The sequence below is a fragment of the Grammomys surdaster genome, unplaced genomic scaffold, assembly GCF_004785775.1.
Source record: "Grammomys surdaster isolate TR1022 unplaced genomic scaffold, NIH_TR_1.0 125973, whole genome shotgun sequence".
Classification (NCBI taxonomy): domain Eukaryota; kingdom Metazoa; phylum Chordata; class Mammalia; order Rodentia; family Muridae; genus Grammomys; species Grammomys surdaster.
The window spans coordinates 4,813,619-4,833,765 of record NW_021620790.1 but is presented as its reverse complement, the minus strand read 5'-3'; the positions used below and the strand labels follow the sequence as shown (position 1 = coordinate 4,833,765).

At 41.1% G+C, this 20,147-nt stretch overlaps 1 protein-coding gene across 3 annotated transcripts in view; it reads right to left on the bottom strand.

Annotated features, from left to right (window-relative positions):
* Positions 1-20,147, bottom strand: part of LOC114609465 (contactin-associated protein like 5-3-like) — a 565,569-nt gene that overhangs the window by 57,888 nt on the left and 487,534 nt on the right. For all 3 annotated transcript variants that reach the window (XM_028753829.1, XM_028753830.1, XM_028753831.1), the window contains 2 exons: positions 17,898-18,137; positions 4,228-4,452 (listed from right to left, as the gene is read on the bottom strand). In XM_028753829.1, the coding sequence (XP_028609662.1) occupies positions 4,228-4,452; positions 17,898-18,137 (465 nt within the window). The remainder of the gene's footprint in view (positions 1-4,227; positions 4,453-17,897; positions 18,138-20,147) is intronic.

Below are 20,147 nucleotides of genomic sequence, written 5' to 3'. Positions count from 1 at the left end.
GTACAAATGAGTATATGAAGGATAAAAACCTAGAATTCATATGAAAGGAAGAATTTTGGAAGGGGGAGACTTTGAGATTGAACCAGAAACAGTCGAGAACTGAGGGGAAAAAAGTGGCCTCAATATATTTGAATTTTTAAAAGACCACTTGGTCAGAATTCATAATGTACACATATATAGATTATCAAACTCACTAAACACTGTAGTGATAATTCAATTCTAAGATGAGGGCATCATAAACAAAAACAACTGCAAAGGGGATTTTTAAGACCTGGGGATATTGCTCAGTCAGTAAGATATTTTCAGCTTGCTTGAGGACTTAAGTCCAGTCCCCAGATCCTGTGTAGAACTATTGGGTGTTGTAGCACATACTGATAGCACCAGTGCTGAGATGGCAGAGACAGGCAGATCTCTCAGGCTACCTCACTAACCAACAAACAAACCAGCAAATTCATGATCAGCAGAAGAACAGTTTAAAGAAAATTAAGGAAGACATCTCCTGAGGAAGAACACCTGCATGCATGTGTATGTAACCTCAAATATATGCATGTGTATACACACACATCCACACCCCACATACACCAACATACAAAGAGAGAGAGACAGAGAGAGAGAGAGGGAGGGAGAGAGAGAGAGAGAGAGAGAGAGAGAGAGAGAGAGAGACTGACTGACTGACTGACTGACTGACTGACTAACAAATTTAACTTGCTGGAAATTTACCAATTAGTGTATCTGGCTAGTGAGAGTTGTAGGGATTTGTCTGTCTACTTCTTTAGTGCTAGGACTTGACTAGTAGTTTACTCAGTAAGCCATCTCCCAAACCCTTTCTATGTGATATGACAGTAGGTTTCTTTTATAGTAGTCTTTGATAATTCCTGTGTATTTAAAAAAAAAGGGGGGGGGATGATGAATGCTCTTGTGCTCAGGCACCTGAGAGAGCTTAGAGGTAAACTCTGGGACTTCAAGTGTTAATGAAACTATAATAATAGGCCCTTGGTTGAGTCTTTGAGGGATAAGGAGGTGGCAGAAGTTCCTCACATTCTAAATAAAGCATTATTGTACTACAAACTACCCACAGCATATGGGGAACTTAGAGAGGAAGAGTATAGGGGTGAAGACAGGATTAAGAGTGAGGGAATCAAGATTTGCACCAGAAAATGTCCATTAATAGAGAAACCACTTACCTGAGGGCTACCTATTATTAAAACATAGCAAGTACAAAATAAGTTCTTGGGAAAAGGATGGTAATTTTTCAAAGGAACCTGAGCCTGGCCTGGCCCACTAGTGTACGAATGTTCAGAATGGCCTTTGTCTTTAATATGGTGTCTATTTCCACAACTATCCATGTCTTCTTTTCCAACTCTTTGTTTCAGGACACAAGAACCTGGACATTTCAGTGAGTGTCTTCTAGGATTGGATTCGTATCTTTAACAGAAGACATTTTTTGCATTAGCAGGCTCTCTGTGAGTCTGCTTGAGAAGCCACTCTGTATACCTGAGCTTTAACAGTAATCTGAGGCCTACACAACTAACAGTTAGGGCCTTTGCATCTCCTGGTTTCTAGAATTCAGTCTAGGTTTCTAAAATGTAGATATCTATAGAGCCAAGTAGAACAACTAATAAAGGGAGTGTAAGAATGACTTGAAAGGAAAACATAAGAAAATATTACAGGTAGGAATTCAAGAATGTTTCCCTACTAAAGAATGGTCAATTCCTTAAAATAATCGTGTGTTTCAAAGGTTAAAGGGTTATCACATTTGTTTTAGCCATTGTGATTAAGAAAACAACCAGTTGTGGAGGTGGACACCTGTAATCCCAGCACTCAGAGGCTGGGGCAGAGGACCTGAGTAACAGTGAGACTTTCCCACAAGGAAAACAAAAAAAAAATAAATAAAACCTTACTATGATACTGGGCTGAGTAAGAAAGGTTGCGGCCCCTTTCTGTTACTCACTATGATATTATAAACTATGATGCCCTCATGCCTCTATTTCTTCAATAGTAGAAACATGGCATAGTAAGTATATTAATATCAATGGGTAACCAGAGTTCCTAGGCCAGTTAAGCACAGGATGAGTATGGGTTCATTAGAATAATTAGATGCAGTGATTCCTGTTCTGCATTTTATATATTTTTGGCAGTCATATTTTCAGAGGTACACTATAACTGGTATTGGTATGTCAAGGCCTATCCTTAAAGACACTTTATGGACAATCCTTTATATAACTATCTTTACATTGTCCAAACACATCAGCAGAAGGTGATGCAATTAGAAGGAAGATTACTGGGCTGAGTATTGATAGACATTCCTGCTTGTTCCATGGATTAGCTATCTGTCCTATATGTAACTTCTCAAACTGTCCATGCCCAAGGATCTAAAGACTGACTCATACACTAGAAAGGCATGGCATGGTAAAGGTAACATCCTGATATGTTGCAATGTTTTGGCCAAATCTTTTAAACTAGTGATAAGTTGGTGATTAAATGGCCCATGTACTTGAAAAATAATCAGCACTCCTCTTCCTCTTATTTTTCCTTCTCTTTGTCTTTCTCCTCTACTTCATCTTTCTCATCCTCAGCTTCCCCTATCTCTTCCATTTTTCTCTCTACTTTATTTTTCTCTCCCTATTTTTCTTTCTGTCTGTATTTTCTCTTTTTTCCCTCTATTTTAGCCTTAGAATAAGTGATATCTACAGCATCATGTGGACTATCTATTGTTATGCTTCTTTAGGCACGATCATCCCAGACATTCCTTAATTTTCATTATATCTTTCAGATTAAATGAATAGTTCTTTATGTTCAAGTCATACATACTTTGCCATGATAAAGACAGGTAACATTAACAAAAACAACAACAACAAAAAAAAACCAGTCAGAAAACAGCATACCAAGAGAAATATATAATTGGTGCATGAGGTATGGATAAGATTGCATACATGCTATCTTACATAGACCACACTTCTTCCATGGCACAACACAGTCCAGTCTGCACTTTAACTGTGTGATGGTGATAAACTGACCAAAAGTTTAGAATCCTGTCATGGTACCAGAAGTTTGCAAGAGGAATTGAACCATAGTCTTAGTCACAGTAGTATGTTGGATGAGATCATGCTATGGGGATAAATGTGTGTTTCTCAGTTCATTTGTTCAAACAATTATTATATATGATGGGATTCTGATTTTATTTTGTACTTGATTATCATTCTATTAGGAGGTTTGGTCCTGGCATAGTATGATAATAAATCATGTGTTAGAAAATCTTGATTCCTACTGCCATCATATGTGGTTATCATTATTTCTTGTATAATATAACTTCTGTTTTTTTTCTGTAATCATCTTATATTCACTAAGTCTACCTTCTTTCTAAAGTTTGATTCAAATCTGTCTTGAATACTCATAATCAGCAATGTCACCATGTCAGGCTAAGTGCTGCAAATAAGTTGAAAACCTAAAATCAAGATCTTCTTTGCAGATTAAATTTTATTGAGCATGTCACCAGCAAAGAATTCCATATAACATTGAATTTTAGCCTTCAAAATACACTTGAGTTAATCAATATATGTGAAGTCAGGGGAAAATGCCCTGTAAGAATGCATTAGTTTTCTAAATAATTATAATAATTTCAAGAAGAAAAGTAATAACCAAATTTTATTTGTGAAACAGTAGTACTCTTTGGCCAAGTAAAATACTTCAGGTCTTGCCATTTCTGAGTGGCAATTAGGATAGTTCACTAGTCAATAATTATATAAAAAGATTGTAGCCTCTAAGAGAAAAAAATTATACTCTCAAAAGTCAAGTCTTGAGTGACAGAATTATGGTTCCTATATCATATTTCTCTTGAAGACCTGGGAAATGCCCATCTAAAATTGTAGTCAATATCTATGCCTTATCAGGTCTCAGTTGTAATCATGGTAGCAAATATGACAGAATCTGTGTAGAAAATGTCCTGAAATTCAGATCTGCTTATGATCTTTTATACTTTACGGATTTCAACATGGAATAAATAATACGTAATTATGGCAATACAATCAAAAATAATTAAAATCAATGAGTTTAGACTTCAGTGGCAAATTGACACTGGCCCAGGATACCAATTATGGGTTATAAAGGTGAAATAGAGGAAAGGTTAGACTCAGGCTGCCCAGCTGTGAGAATCTGCAGGGTACTACAGTACATGAACTGTCCCTCCAAGCAAGGCTGTCCTTGTGGCTCTATGCCACCAACACTCACCATTCCTGGAGAGCAGGATACTAAAAAAACTCTGAGAAGAGAAATTGAGGTAGAGCAAGAGGGTCGGAGCTTGTGCTGTCACAAAACGCAGCATGATGGTTTCTTTGGATGGAGCTGTATCTGTGTAGATAGCTGAAGATGAGGTGTTTGTGTTCTTGGTCACCAGGTGTAGTTCTTGAAACATGTATGTAATAGAGGTGGCAGAATCAAAAAGAGCTGAAATCTCTGCAAAAGAGAATATAAGAGAACATACTTTCAAACATTTAGTGAGTTGCTATGTAATATATGCTCCTTGGATCTTCTGAATTACTCTGTAATATCTGCTCCTTGGTTCTTCTGAATCCAGCACTGAGAGAGGGGTGTTTTAGAAAACCATACAATCTCCTTCTTGATAATTTAAAGATGCTCAAAGAAATTCTTGTGTGCATGTTCACATGTCCAGATATGGATTCATGTTGATATTGGAGATATCAGGTTGGATGTCTCCCCTTATCACTCTCTACTTTGTAGTTTTAGAGAGTTAAAAAGAAGCTTCCTGACTGGTTAGACTGACTGGTCAGTGAGCTCAGGACTCTTTCTCACTTCCAGCAGTCACATCTAGTTTCCTAAGTTGGTGCTAAGAATCCAGACTCAGGCTCTCATGCTTGTCTGGGAAGCACTTTGCTGACAGAGTCATTTCCTAAGCCCATTGTAACGTTCTTTTTAATTACACATATGGCTGGGGCGGTTAATCATTACACCCAACACTTTTTCTGTATTATCATCTGATTCTGTGAGAGAGTGTTTGTAAAACACTGAACAAGAATGCCCAGCAAAGTTTACACTTTTCAAATTTCCAAGTTTTTCACCAACAAATCTGCACCTCCAGGTTATAAGCCCACCCTGCTTTACAACCACCTATTAGGAGGAAAGTAGAAGTTAAGTTTATGGTTTGGCTCCCAGCACCAGCCAATTATGCTAATGGCCACAGTAACATCCCAATTAGATGCTTGCCAGGCTAGAAACACTCACTCCTCCCTTAGCATTTCCTACAAAATCTTGACAAGATAAGTGTTTGGGGCTTTTCTTCATCAGATACTTCCTGTGGGTAGACCTATAAACTTGAGCTTGTAAATAAAATCCCTGGTGTGATTGCATCAGATTAGCTCCTTGTTAGTACATGTTGATTCGCTGGCTGGGCAGTTTCCCATAGCTTTCAGGACTACCGATCTGGATCCTCTTGATGCCAACAAATCCAGTCTAGGTCTGTCTATTTGTGTGTTTGTGATGCTACAATAAACTTTTTATTTCCTGTCCATAAGGTAAATCTGTCCATGTTAAGAACTTCTGGTCTTTCTGCTAGTTAAATCTGTCCATGTGGTCTGAACAGTGCAGCAGTTTGATTCTGAATGGCACCCCAGTCTCCTTCAAAGGTTTGTGTACCTAGTGTCTGTGTGGCAGCGAGGTCGTGGTGTAACATCTGTAAATATGGTTCTGAAAAAAGGGCTTGAGTATGTATCCATTACCAGGATGCAGATAAGATAGACGTATGCGGACCAAGGCCACAATGGGCCAGGAAACACTCTAAGCCCAGATCAAAGGTGGACATGGGCTCAGAGAGCCAAAACGCACCCCACCAATCTAATTACTTTTGTCTCTTGGTGGTGAAGAGGAAAAGATGAGTTTATTTTTTGTGTGTAGTGTCACTTCCTGATTGTTTCACATTTCTGCCTGAGAGAGGGGAAAGGTTGAATTTGTGTTTTTGTGTATTGTACTTGTATTTCAGATTACTAGGTGACTTTGACAGATGTATTAACATGAGACAGGCACCTTCAATCCAATTCAAATTGTTTACCGACTGACCCCCAGAAGGACTCTGTGACTTGACATGGGTCGAAGGGAACAAGACCAAATACCTTATGTGGTGGTTTCGCAAGACTTCCTAGAGCACTTGGTTCCTTGTCATAAACCTTTACTTCCTAGACAATGCCTAGAAGTTCTTGCCTTGACTAGCAAAAAGGCCTAGGACACAAAGGAAGAGATTCCAGATGATCTATCTCCTTCTGCATCATCTCTCTACTCAGCAACAAGGCAGATGAAACAGCGTGGTGTATAGCCCTAGAAATTGCATTCCTCGTTTCCTTTTTTGCCCTAGACCCCAGAGAACTTAGGCTTCCTAACCAGTATACAGAAGATGTAATCGGAGCCAGAAACCTGCCCATATCTCATGTCATAAACAATACAACAGAAAAATTCAAACTAATTGTACCAGAGGAAATGTATCTAAAATTCTGAAAAAGATCCATAGTTCTTCATACATGTGTGACCAAAGAAAGTACAACCTGGTCTGCCAGTTTCATATTAGAATCAAAAATGTCAATTTGAAACTAGCTGAAATATTTAAGAACTTTAAGGCCTACCAATTGACCACTGTGATTATCAGTGAGAATAACCCCAGTTATTCAATACCAAACACCAAGCCAGGAGTCTATTGGTAGTATATTTGTAAATGAACTACACGGAGGTAAAACAAGAAAAATTCAGGTGTAGTTATTTACTGGTATTAACAGATACCTTTTCAGGATGAACCGAGGTTTTTCCAACTAAGCATGAGACTGCTCAGATGGTAGCAAAAAAACTACTAGAAGAAATTCTTAAAATGTATGTTTGCTTTTAATTTTTTATTGGTTATTTAATTTATTTACATTTCAAGTGTTCTCTCCCTACCCTGTTTCCCCTCCAGAAGCTGCCTATCCCACCCTTCCCCCTTCTATGATGATGCTCTCCCAGCTACCCTCTGACTCCTTCCTTACCACCCTAGCTTTCCCCTACTCTAGGGCATTAAGCCTTCAAAAGGCCAAGGGACTCTTCTCCTATTAATGCTGGACAAGGCTATCCTCTGCTACATATGGAGCTGGAGCCATGGGTCCCTCCATATGTAATCTTTTGTTGGTGGTTTAGTCCACTGGAGCTCTGGGGAGTCTGGTTGGTTGATATTCTTGTTCTTCCTATGGAGTTGCAAACCCCTTCAGCTCCTTCAGTCCTTCCCTTAAATCTTCCTTTGTGGTCCTCGTGCTCAATCCAGTGGTTGGTTGCAAGCATCTGAATATGTATCTGTAAGACTTTAGCAAAGCCTCTCAGGCGACATCCATATTAGTCTCCTTCAGCAAGCATTTCTTAGCATCAGCAATAATTACGTGGTTTGGTGTCTGCATATGGGATAGATCCTCAACTGGGGAAGTCACTATATGACCTTTCCTTCAGTCTCTGCTCCAGTCGTTGTCCCTGAATTTCCTTTAGACAGGAGGTATTCTGGGTTAAAATATTTGAGATGGGTGGGTGGCCTCATCCCTCGTCATTACCTCTGGATATGGTTTCCACAGGTTCTTTCTCCCCTTTGTTGGGTATTTCACCTAATGCTGTCCCCTTTGGGTCCTGGGAGCCTCTTGCTTTCCTGGCATCTGGAACTTTCTGTTGGCTACACCCAGTTCCCCATCCTCCATTGCTACACATCTCTGTTCAATTTCCTGACCATTTGTACATCTCTCACTTCTCCCATACCTGATCCTGTCCCTCCCCCCCTTTCCCTGTCCCCTCCTCTCTTCTGGCTAAGTTCCTCTCACCCTCTATATCCAGTGATTATTTTGGTTCCCCTTCTAAATAGAACTGAAGCATCCAGACTTTGGTCTTCCTTCTTGAGCTTCATATTGTCTGTAAGTTGTCTCATGGGTATTCCAAGCTTTTTTCCTAATATCCACTTATCAGTGATCACATACCATGTGTGTTCTTTTGTGATTGGGTTACCTCCCTCAGGATGATATTTTCTACTTTCATCCATTTGCCTAGAAACTTCATGAAGTCATTGCTTTTAATGGCTCAGCAATATTAATCCGTTGTGTAACTGTACCACATTTTCTGTATCCATTCCTCTGTTGAGGAATATCTGGGTTCTTTCTAGCTTCTGGCTATTATAAATAAGGCTGCTATGAACATAGTGGAACATGTGTCCTTGTTATTTGTTGGAACATCTTCTGGGTATATGCCCAGGTAGCTGTCCTCAAGGAGTACTATGTCAAATTTTCTGAGGAACAGCCAGACTGATTTCCAGAGTGGTTGTACACACCTATACACCAAACCTGTGTTGCAGCCATAAGATGTCAAGTATACTTTCAACTTTGCTCTAGAGAGTGGGTGTCCCATTCTTTACCCACCAAATCACAGAGGTAGACATGGAGACCAGGGAACCAGGTACTATGAGGCATAACCCAGGAAGTAGAATTGACAATCTTCTTTGTGTCTGAATTGTTGAGAACCCAGACAAGATTAAGGGGATGATGGCATTTGGTTCTGTAGTACTTTCATCAAGGAGGCTCATCAGGATTGCTGTGACATGAGCTTGGGAGGATTGGAAGGATGTTTGATACCCTTCCATTGGGTTTTGTCTCTGCTTTTGAATCTGCTTTGACTAGTACCTATTATGCATTTCAAAAACCTCTGTAGCATGCTGGTCTATTAATCCATTTTACCTCCTCCTCTATTCTAGCTCTATGGCTATTCTAGATTAGAAAACTAGCCAACAACACCCTTTTCCCCCACCCCTTCACACTGCCCCCCCATAGCTTCTGCCTCTTTTCTTCCCTTATTCTGCTTTCTGCTATTCTCTCCCACATTTCCCTGCCAGTCTCCTACCCCTGCAGTAGAGACAGCACAGGCCCTGTCCAGTTCTATGTGCTTCTTTATTTTCTCTGTTCTGGACTCTTCCTATTGTGTCTATCTGTTCTCTCTCTCACATATACAATTACACTTTCCAGGGAGCAGCCACTTCCATAGATTCTTCACTGTGCCCTCCAATACAGAGGGAAGGAATAAAGTTCTAAACTTGTTTCTCTTCCACAGGATCATATGAACTACAACAGCAGCTTCACAAACCAAAGTGAAAACAGATGCTTAAAATCATTCCAAATGTTAATAATCTGTTAAACTCCACCTCCAGAGTCACCTGGCAACAGCCAGGTATGTTCCGCCCCAGAGTTACCTGGCAACAGGCAGGTAACCCTGCCCACTATAAAAGGGGCTGCTTGGCCCCTCCTCTCTCTCTTGCTTCTCGACCCAGCACCTGCACATTGTTGTCTCCCCTCCCCTCCCCCCTTCCCTTCCCCCTCTCTCCATGTGATCATGACCGGCCCCACTCCTCTCTACTTCTCTCTCTCTTCTCCTGCTTTCCTACCCTTTTAATAAACCTTCCCTCATGGAACCATCTTGGCCGCTGTGATCTATACAAGCTGCGCCATGGAAATCCTTTTACCAAACCCAAATAAAACACATGCAATTTGCAATCATGCACATGAATTTCATTATAGTCTTATTCACAAAAGAAAATGGAGACAGTCCAGTGTCCATGGATAGACAAACAAAAAAGTAAAGTGAGGGATATCCAGAAAATGCTTTGGCAATAGAAAGAAAAAAATCCTGATAACATGGAGGAAGTGAAAACATTATCTAATGGGAGAAAGACAACATAACGAAGCAACATGTGTTAGGGGTCATTTATATGAAAGTTCCAGGCTAGGCAGATTCAGACAGAAGGAGAGGAGTAGCCTAGGGTGGGTTGAGATAGAGGCTTCAAGGTGCCAAGAGAGTGTGAAAACAACAGGATGCAGAACAGTCTATATCTTTTTTCTTTTAACACAAGGAAAACTGAACTTTATTTCTGTCAAATATTTCCTTACAGTTATGTAAAACTGACTAACTTTCTAGTGTATGAGTCAGTCTAGATCCTTGGGCGTGGACAGTTTGAGAAGTTACATATAGGACAGATAGTGTGTAGACAGAACCCAGTCAGAGTGAATGTCAGCCAGGGCAGATCTACAGGGCCATAGTGTATACAGATTTTTGAACCCCCATCCCTACCCCCAACCTCCTCTGGGTCAATTTAACCAAGGGGTAACCTCATCAAAACACTTCTCATCCAGTCCTTAGGGGATTACATTTAACCAGAGGTTTTTACTCTAGGAAGCATGTCATTGGTACCTTACTCTGTGCCTTTGAAATCCAAATATACTGTTAAAAGCCTCTTATCTTTTTCACAATCAAGATTTTTTTTTTTTAAGAACCTGGAGCCATCAAGCCCATTCCAGTTGGGGTTGAGGTTTAGCTCACTTTGAGTACAGAGATCTCTCTGAATGACAGGACAGAAGTTTATCCTGAGAGAACATTTCACTCTAAAGATCAAAACTAAGATAAAAGCATGGAATTGTACATCAATAGCTTAAAAGATTAATAGCAATAAGCAAGGTGCAGAAAGACAAATGCTGCATGTCCTCTCTCTTATGCAGAATATACACAAATCCCTACTCTCTTCCAAATACATATTAAAGTCCTGGTCTTCCTACCAGATAGCATTATTTTTGGTTTTCATGAGGGATCTGTGTTGATCTAACCTGTGACAGTATACGTACTAAGGGGGGAGGGGGGAACAAACTTTGAATTTAAATTATACTAACTAGAAGACTAACAACAAATACCATTTTAAGCATAAAAACTCAAAAACCTACATAAGTAGAAGGATATTTCTATCTTTTTTTTTAGAATGAAATCAGAATCACAAGTAAAACCATGTTCTAAAGCAAAGCAACAAACCAAACAAATCAAAGGTCGCGCCCCCCCCCCCCCCAGAGTGATTGAACATTGCCCAGGCTGAACAATGGGTCAGAGGTTAAGTGCTCCACCTCCTGGAAAGCACTTCAGTTTTGTTCATAGCACCCGTTGTCAGGGAGCAAAAACCCACTTGTATCCTCAGTTTCAAGGAATCTGATGCTCTCCTCTGGCCTCCTTTGGCTCCCTCGCACTCAGCATAAGTTTACACAATGATACACGTAAAAATAAAAATCAGTCTTTACAAGCAATCTAAGAAAGTAGAGCCTTGTGCAAAGCAGCTGGGCCATTGGTAGCATGTCTTTCAAGGGGAACCTGGGATCTCCACATCCCTCTCTCACTTCTGCTTCATAAATGTAGTAATAAAAATAGATTTTTTTTGTCACCTTGACCCATGATGAGGTGCCATGTCAACATGAGCTCCAAATCAACAGAGCCAAGGCTGTTGACTGAAATCTCTGAAATCATAAGCCCAGATAAGGAATAAAAAGTTGATAATTTGGTCCAGAACTTACAAAGGTGGACATGTGCTTAACTTTATTCTTGATATTCTACATGTTTAAAAACCTCATCCCTGACATACAGAATGCTCCAATATGAAGCAAAGAAAAGAAGTCCAGCAGAGAGCTGCCTGTGCTCAGGCAATCTCTCTTGGCACATAGTTCTCCTTTTTAGTTTTACATCACTTTTCCCTGAGCCAATTGTGAAGACAAATATAAGGTTAAGAAGGACATCTCACATCCATTGCTTGTGTGAGGAATCATTTAATTTGAATTTAGAGGTAGAAATACAGAGGAGTATGTAGGGTCCTCAAGAGGCTATGAAGGACACATCTATTTATTTAATTTATGGATCAAAATGGGAAAGAGTGTATTTTAACAGTTGTGACACTATTGTCAGAATGAATAGAAATATTGCAGAAAAAAGAACCTGTAACATTGAGGCTGAACTTAAAGCATTGTCTATGGGACATTGAATAATGTCCCTTGAGAAATGCAGGTAGAGCCACTGTCCACATCCCTCCACCATTAGAAGATTTTGTCATAGATGCTACAGTATACTGTTTGTACACCTTAGTGTCACGTCTGTTCCTCTGTGTCTGTGTGTGCTTCAAATAATGATGGGACAACTCAAGGATGTACTCCAGGTTTTCAGAGATTGATACCAGAGATTTCTTCTTGTGAAAACTGAGAGCACTTTTGTCTTCAAATTAGGTTAAAATGTATTTTCTTATTCCTTAAGAATGTCATACATTATGTCTTGGTTAGTTTTTTATTACCTTGAAGATGACTCTTCAATCGATAAATGCCTCCATCAGATTGTCCTGTAGGCAAGTCTATGGGAAACTTTTCTTAATGGTTGATACAGGAGGTCCCAGCCTACTCTCAGCTGTGCCATGCTTGGGCAAGTGGTCCTAGATTATCGAAGAAATCATGTGCAGCATGTTACAGCCAGCAAGTCAGAATTCATTTCTTCATTGTCTCTGCTACAGCTCCTACCTCCATTTCATTGACTTGTGGCACTGCCTTATCTTCTGATGAAAGACTGTTATGTCTAAGCCAAATAAGCCATTTTCTCTCTTAAGTTCTTCTGGTCATAGTATTTATTATAGTAAAAGAAAGTACATTGAAATAGAAATTGGAAGTAAGGTTATGGGATATTGCTGGGATAGACCTGAACATGTTATTTTGGGAAGGACTGTAGAATGCATTTGACACTTTGTTTTAGAAAAACCATTGTCTGTTCAGAGTCTACTGGGCTATCTGCATGAATCTGAAACATGATATTGAAAGCCAAGCAGATGATGGAGTCCTGCCTTGTTAAGTCTCAGATGGAAAAATAGATTCTGTCAGGGTTGTTCATGTGATATTTCATAGTAACAATCTCTAGAGGTAAAAACTGGTGTTTCTCTGAAATAACAGATGCTAATAAGTTGGAACTTAGAGACCAGCTGTGACTAATAAAAGACAAGTATCACTAAGGCAAAATCTTTTTTTGGGAAATGTTTAGTCAGGGTTAGCACAACAAGCCATGAGCCAGAGAGGTCAAAGCTACATTTCCAGCTTCCACCAAGCCAGATAATGTATAAGAATCTTCCAGACACTATTGGTTTTGGTGGTATGAAACTGCAGTAATGATTCATAACTGCAGTAAGGTTCAGAGAGCCAAACTGAAGTATGGCATCATGAGTGGCCATTGTTGAAGATATAACCTCAGTTACAGTAGAAACTCCAACATTGGAGGGATAATTGAGAGAAGGTAAAGTTGGAAAGCTTGTACTTAATGTGTTTGTAAAAAGATTAAGAGAGAAGGAATATGTTTTAGTGGATGTATAGTGATGTATGGGGTAGGGGCATGCCCCCACAGACCTATGCTAAGGCATCCTTTCCCCCAAAGGACCAGCTGCACAATGGTATAGTACAGAGTAGAGTTTATTCAAGGCATGGGTAGAGGAGTCAAGAGAGTAGTAGAGGCAGAGAGAGAGAGAGAGAGAGAGAGAGAGAGAGAGAGAGAGAGAGAGGGAGAGAGAGAGAGAGGCTAGAGGCTGGCTGTGAGCTCCTGGAGATAGAGGGGGGGAAGGGAATGGGGAGAGAGGGGGAAAGGGACAAGGGTGTGGGACCGTAGAATCCTGGGTGTTCGGTCACGCCCCCAGAGCCCTGCCACAAGGTCTCCATGCCCCAAGTAGAGGGCAGGGAAACAAATATCTGCCTCAAGATTTCCCTGGCCCCGCCCTTCTCCCTGCTTCCAATATATAAACAAACCACTTCCGACAGGTTTTGGGAGAGCCTTTTTACCATCCAAACCCGCTGTCTGTTAATAAATCAACACATCTTAAATCTCCACATGTCTCGTGAAATCCTGGACTCATTGGGTAAGCCAAAATCAAAGCGATGGGGCAGGAGTGGGAGAGAGCTAGTGAGCTGCAGGACACTTTCTCCTGAGAGCCAAGGTTCCCATCTCCTCTCTGCATGCTTCCGAGCAGGACTTTCTATGCCCACTTTTGTTGGAGCCCCAGTGTCTCCTCTGGCGTGCAGCATCCGGGTGTCTCTGCTCTAGGGACTCTGCAGCCGCTTGTAGCAGAGAGTGCCACTGCAGGCTGAGGTTGTGGCTCCAGGGACCGCCCTGACATCTGCATGCGGGCATATGGGTGCTGGCCTGTGAGCCTGCACTAGGGCACCCCTGCGCGACCCGGGCGCAAGATCTGCCCTCTGACTGACACAAGGGGACAGAGAAAGAGCAAGAGGGCAAGGACAAGAGGAAGAGAGAATGGAAGGGGTAAGCAGACCATTTTATAGTGAGTCAGGGATACCTGTGGGGTGTCACAGTCACAAGAGAGAATCCAGGAAATCTTTGACTATGGTAAAGACTTCATCCTTTTAGAGATTCTAGGATTTTGCCACAGCAGCCAAGGTAAGTAGCAGTGATGGGGCAGAACTGGCCTGAGTATAGGAGAGGAGCTAACTGTATTACAGATTGCAGAGCCAGAGAAGTGAAACAGGCTAGGCCTACTAGCCTATACATGTATGAAAATAAAGCCAACACTAAGTAGGCTCAGTTTGTGATAAATAAATAAATGTAAAAGGAAAAAAAGAAAGAAAGAAAGAGAGGAAGAGAGAAAGAGAGAAAGAACAAAAGAAAGAAAGAAAGAAAGAAGAAGGAAGGAAGGAAGGAAGGAAGGAAGGAAGGAAGGAAGGAAGGAAAGAAAATGAAGTTAGGAGGTAATACAAGGGAGAAAAATACAAGGGCAACATCTAGACAAGTGACCATGGGTTGTGCAAAGAAACAAGGAAAGCAAGCCAAGAGGGGCAAGTCTATAAAGCAAGATTCCTTAAATAGACTTTACTTTCTCTTCTGCATTGAGTTCCTGAATTGTTTTCCCCTAAGATACACTGTGATACATTGTGACCTGTAAACCAAGTAAACTCCTCCTTCCCTGGGTAACTTTTGACCTTTGCATTTATCACAGCAGCAGAAGGCAAACCTATATACATACAAAATTCATTTTGATCACATCCCTTCCAACTCCTATTTTTCTCCCTTGTATTACCTCCTAACTTCATTTTCGTTCTTTCTTTCCTTCCTTCCTTCCTTCCTTCCTTCCTTCCTTCCTTCCTTCCTTCTTTCTTTCTTTCTTTCTTTCTTTTTTCCTTTTTCATTTATTTATTTATCACAAACTGAGCCTACTTAGTGTTGGCTTTATTTTCATACATGTATAGCCATCTATGGGAGAATAGGCAACCTGTCAGTGGGCATACTCCTAAAGAAACTGGCTCTTCTTTGAACTATTAGGTATCAACTGTCAATAGATCCTTAGCTAGGGATGGGGCTCCTCCAGCCCCTCCAACATCCAGATTGGAATACTGACTAGTTAGACCTTCTACAGGTTATGTGTAAGCAACTGAATTCATGAATATTTATTACTATGAATTCATGAACATTTATTTGCAAAATGGCTAACAATATGATTCAATGGGTAAAAGTGCTACTTATCACACCCAAGGACCTGAGTTTTATCCATGGACCCACATAACAGAATGGGAAGGTTAACTAACACAGGTTTTCCTTTAACCTCAATGTGTGTGCTGTAGTATTGGCATTAGATTCCTAATGTGTGAAGGGAGAAGTTAGATTACAGGCTCTTCAAGGGAAATACTGGGTAGTTAATTTTTTTCCTGTAACTTTGGGATTAAGTTAGACTAAATGAACTACTGCTTGATGGAGAAGCTTAAAAGGACAGGAAAGGACAGCAGAGATGGCTAGATGGCCAGGAAAATGAGAGAAAATCTGGAGCTGACAGGGATGAGTATGTAGGGGGTGTCTCCAGGACGAGATCTGGGATAAGGGAGGAGTCCAAGAATCCATGAGGGGTGAGGCTAAACTTAGCTGTAACTCACTACACTGGGGATATAGAACCTAAAAATGCCACTTCTTGTAGCCAGGCAGAAACCTCAGTGGAATGATACACCCATAAAACTGTCAACCCAAAATTTATCCTGTTCACAAGTAATGCGGGCACAGGGGAGGGAGCAGAGATTGAGACAACCAATAATCTGCCCAAATTGAGACCCAACCCATGAGAAAGCACCAGTCCCTAACACTGTTATTGATACTCTGTAATGCTTACAGAAACGATTATGTTGTCCTGACAGGATTCAACCTGTAGCTGACTCAGATATATTACAGACACCCACAGTGAAACAGTGCATGGAACTTGGGGACCTATATGGAAGAATAAGAGGAAGGATTGTTGGACCCAAAGGGGATAGGAACTCCACAGAAAGAACAATAAAGTCAAGTAACCTGGATACTTGGGGTTCTCAGAGTCTGAACCACCAACCAAAGAACATCTATTGGTTGGACCAAGGCCTCGTCACTTCTATGTAGCAGATAGATGTGCCCCTTGACCTTCATCTGGGTCCTGAACAATTGGATTGGGGACTATCCCAAAAGCTATTGCCTGGACATGGGATATGTTCTACTTGCTAGGCTGCCTAGTCTGGCCTCCGTGGGAAAGGATGAGCCTAATCATGCAAAGACTTGATGTACTGGAGCTGGGGGGGGGCGGTGTGTTTCAAAACTCTCCTGGGTCATGCGGGCGGGGCGTGGGGTCGTGGCAGTGCGCCCGTGGAGAAGCCAAGGCCATCCTGGGAAACGCAGCTTAGCCGGCGGGACTCTGGACTCTCAGCACTCCCTGTGGATGGTTTGGTCTAGCCTGTGCTGGTTACAGCAGGGAGAGAGAAAGCCCCGAGGAGAGTGGGGACCCAGGCAGCTGGAAGCAGTGGCTGAGTCCCCTTGGCGGTCCGCGAAGGCAGGACAGCTGTTGTAAGGGGAGAGTGTCCCGAGGGCTGCTAGAGCCACACAGAGCGCAGGGACGGGCGGAGAAGGCTTTCCCCCATGTGAGTTTTTCACTTACACAATGAGACCAGAGTTCCAAGAGACATGTGGGTTAAAGACATGGAGATTTATTGACATGGTGATGAGTCTGAATGATGATGTGCTCTCCCAAAAACTGTCAGGAATGGCCCCCTTATATTGGGGAGAGGAGGGGCTTGGGAGGTGACTATGCTCAGGCCTTTAGGTAGTTTATATCTTGAGGCAGAGACCTGTTAGCCATGCCCTCTACCTGTGCCTTGCGTGTTAGGTCTCTGGGGCGTGGCCAAACACCCCAGGATTTCCACAGCCCCACAGGGCAGGGAGGAACAAAGGGGCCCCCAATCATCTCAAAGGATAAGGGGAGGAGATGGGGGAAGAGTTGTGGGAGGGGTTACCAGGAAGGGGGCAGTGAGTGGAATGTAAATTGAAAAAGTGAAAGAAGTTAAATTAAATTAATTTCATTTTAATATTACATGCTGTTGTTGAATATTGTTTACATTGGGTCCTTTGCAAGCTGGATTTTTGAAAGTAAAAGCAGTGTTAGAAGAACTACACAGGTTTATAGTGGAAAAATCTTTTGCTTTATTCAGTGACATGTATTAAAAAAAAAAACACCCTGATGGCTTAAGTGTTTCTATACCTTCTTCTGTACTCAACACTATGATTCTTTGATATATTTTGTAATTGAATTACTGGAACTAGAAATGTTAGCATGCCACTAAACACAAGTAGATGATCCACTTCTAGTCATCACCTGATCTTTCTGCCCAGGAAGATGTACCCATTTTCAATTATTACTAAGCACAACTGCACTGTCAACAAGCACACAAGCCCAATGTGTGGAAATGACTACATCAGTGAGCTAAATAGAGTATGCGCATAGGAAAACTGTCTAAGAATATAAAGTATAAGTATAGATACTGCTTGAAAGCATGAAGAACATTGTTTTGAAAATACTATGTGGGTACTACATTTCCACACACAGGAGAAATGGTGTAGCATGCTAGAAGGCATAGGTACCATTGGTTTAAACATGGTATGTGGGTAGTAGAACATTGCCTACAGTAGCAAAGGTCTGGACTGCTTAAGGGCACAGGATCATTGGCCATGGTATTTGGATTCTACAAAACCACATACACTAGTGGCATGTATATCCACCTTACCTTTCTGGCAGAAAGGTCCTTCATATGGTGAGTTGGTACAGTCACAGGAGTAGCCACTATCCTTCTCCACACACTTCCCCCCATTGTTGCAGTTGCTTCCATAGCTGCTACAGTGACCTGGACAGCCAGGTTTGACTCCAGAGGTTACCTTTGCCCTCTCCTCCAGATCTATTTTCTGCCCATTCAATTGTAGGGAACGGATACATCCAAGGAAGCCTTTTTGCCTTGATAATGTTCCTCCTAATGGTGTGAAATAAAGGGCAAACATGAAACGTGTCATAGCTTTAATGCATAAATATAAATGATAGATCACAGAGTTTCTATCTGCACCCCTTCCTCACCTCCCTCCCAGAAATCAAGACTCTCTCCCTAGACACAATGAGAGACTCTACTGTGGTCACAGATTTTCCAGTTCACTTTTTAGCTGCAAACAAGGGATGCCCCTGCCATACTGCCAAGAGATTAGATCACCTTGATGCTGTCTAGCATGTAGAGTAGGGCATTTGATGTAAGACTTATTCCTGTCTCATTGAAAATCTATATGAAGAAGATGCTTCCTTTTTGTACTTTGGATCCAATAGTTCCTCACACTCATTTCTGGGACTCTTAGAATTTTGTATTCTTGATGCTATTACTTTCCTAAGGAAGTTCATCCAAAGGAAAATTTCATCTGTACCTGTAACATTTTATTACACAGGAGTAACATCTTTGTGGCAACTCTTAGATGTAGTCCTACTGTCAGCTTTGCTAAACATTTCTTAAGTTCCCAGTGAGAGAAATAAAGTTAAAGAAACTGGAAATCAGGGCCAGAGATGTGATTCAGTTGGTAGAGTGGTTGCATGGCATGCATAAAACCCTGAGTTGAATTTCCTGTACCATTCAATAAATAATACATGACACTGTACAATAATAGTCTCCACATTCAAGATCAGAGTTTAGGAGAATTAAAGGTGAAGGTAATCTTTGGCTACATAGCATGTTCAAGGTCAGTTTTGGATACATGAAACCCAGTTTCAAAGAAAAGTTGCCTTGAGAGACAGGCAGAACCTGAGAGGGAAAAATAGCTCTTCTTAAAATGTTTAAGAATCAAACTTCACACAACCATGGTCTCTGAACATAAATAAAACATGGGATTTTATGTGGCTTACAGCGTCTTTCACCTGACATAAAAGAGATAGAGTCAGGTTATCCTTTCTGGCAAATTTCAATGAGAGCCTTTAAGTGAACCACAGAAACAAAACTGTAACATATTTTCTTTTTCTTATGCATAAATGAAATTATCCTTCAGATGAGCTTCCTCATGAGAGTAATAGCATCAAGGCCACAAAATCCTAACAGGCTCAGAAATGAGTGTGCAGAGTTCTTTGGTCCAAAGAACAAAAATGAAACATTTGTTATAGGTTTTCCAGAGGACATGGGTAAGTCTTACACCAAATGCACTACTATACATCCGAAGACTATGCACTGGAAGAGGGAAAGACAGGTGTTGGCATTCAACTCCATGTCACTCATCAGTTTGCTCTTTTGACAGTTGAATTGCTTAAGTTTAAGCTAGCTCATCCATTATTCCATGTATTTATAGTAAAACATACTGTAGATCATGGAACAAGTGTGTGTTCAGTTATTACTGTCCTCTGGGCCTTCTCTTGAGTTTTCACCTACTTGCAGGAATCAGTATTTGCATTATCTGTTTATTGATCCTAGTGTTTCATCCATAAAATCCTATTTAGCAGGTAACATTTCTTGACTCCCATTCAGACCTGACCTGTGACATGACTCTCAGCTGAGGCATCTGAAAGGATCAGAAGAGCCTTCAATACTATCCCTGAAACATTGAGCAGATTGAAACTTTCTCATTATTCTTTTCACATAGGAAGCCCAGCACTTCTCTAATATAAGAAAGTATGTGTGCCAAGAGACAAGAAGCACAGCTAAATCCCATTAGCCTGTATGTGTCTGGTGCTGAGAATTCTGGAACATCCCAGAAGAGGCAGAGGCTCATTCTGGATTTAGAAAACAGGTACTCAGTGTTCAACCTTTGAGCTCTAGGTCATATCGTAGATGAGTGGAGACTATGTACAAACCCTTGACTTCTGACAAATGTATTAATGGGAAAAATAAGGAAGAGGTAGAATGAGGAGAAAAGAAGGGGAAAGAAGAAGGAGCAGGAGATAATCTGAGGGTATAAACCACAAATCAATTATTTCCTGTATCTCCTGGCTGTCTTAACTTAGACTCACTCCTCTTTAA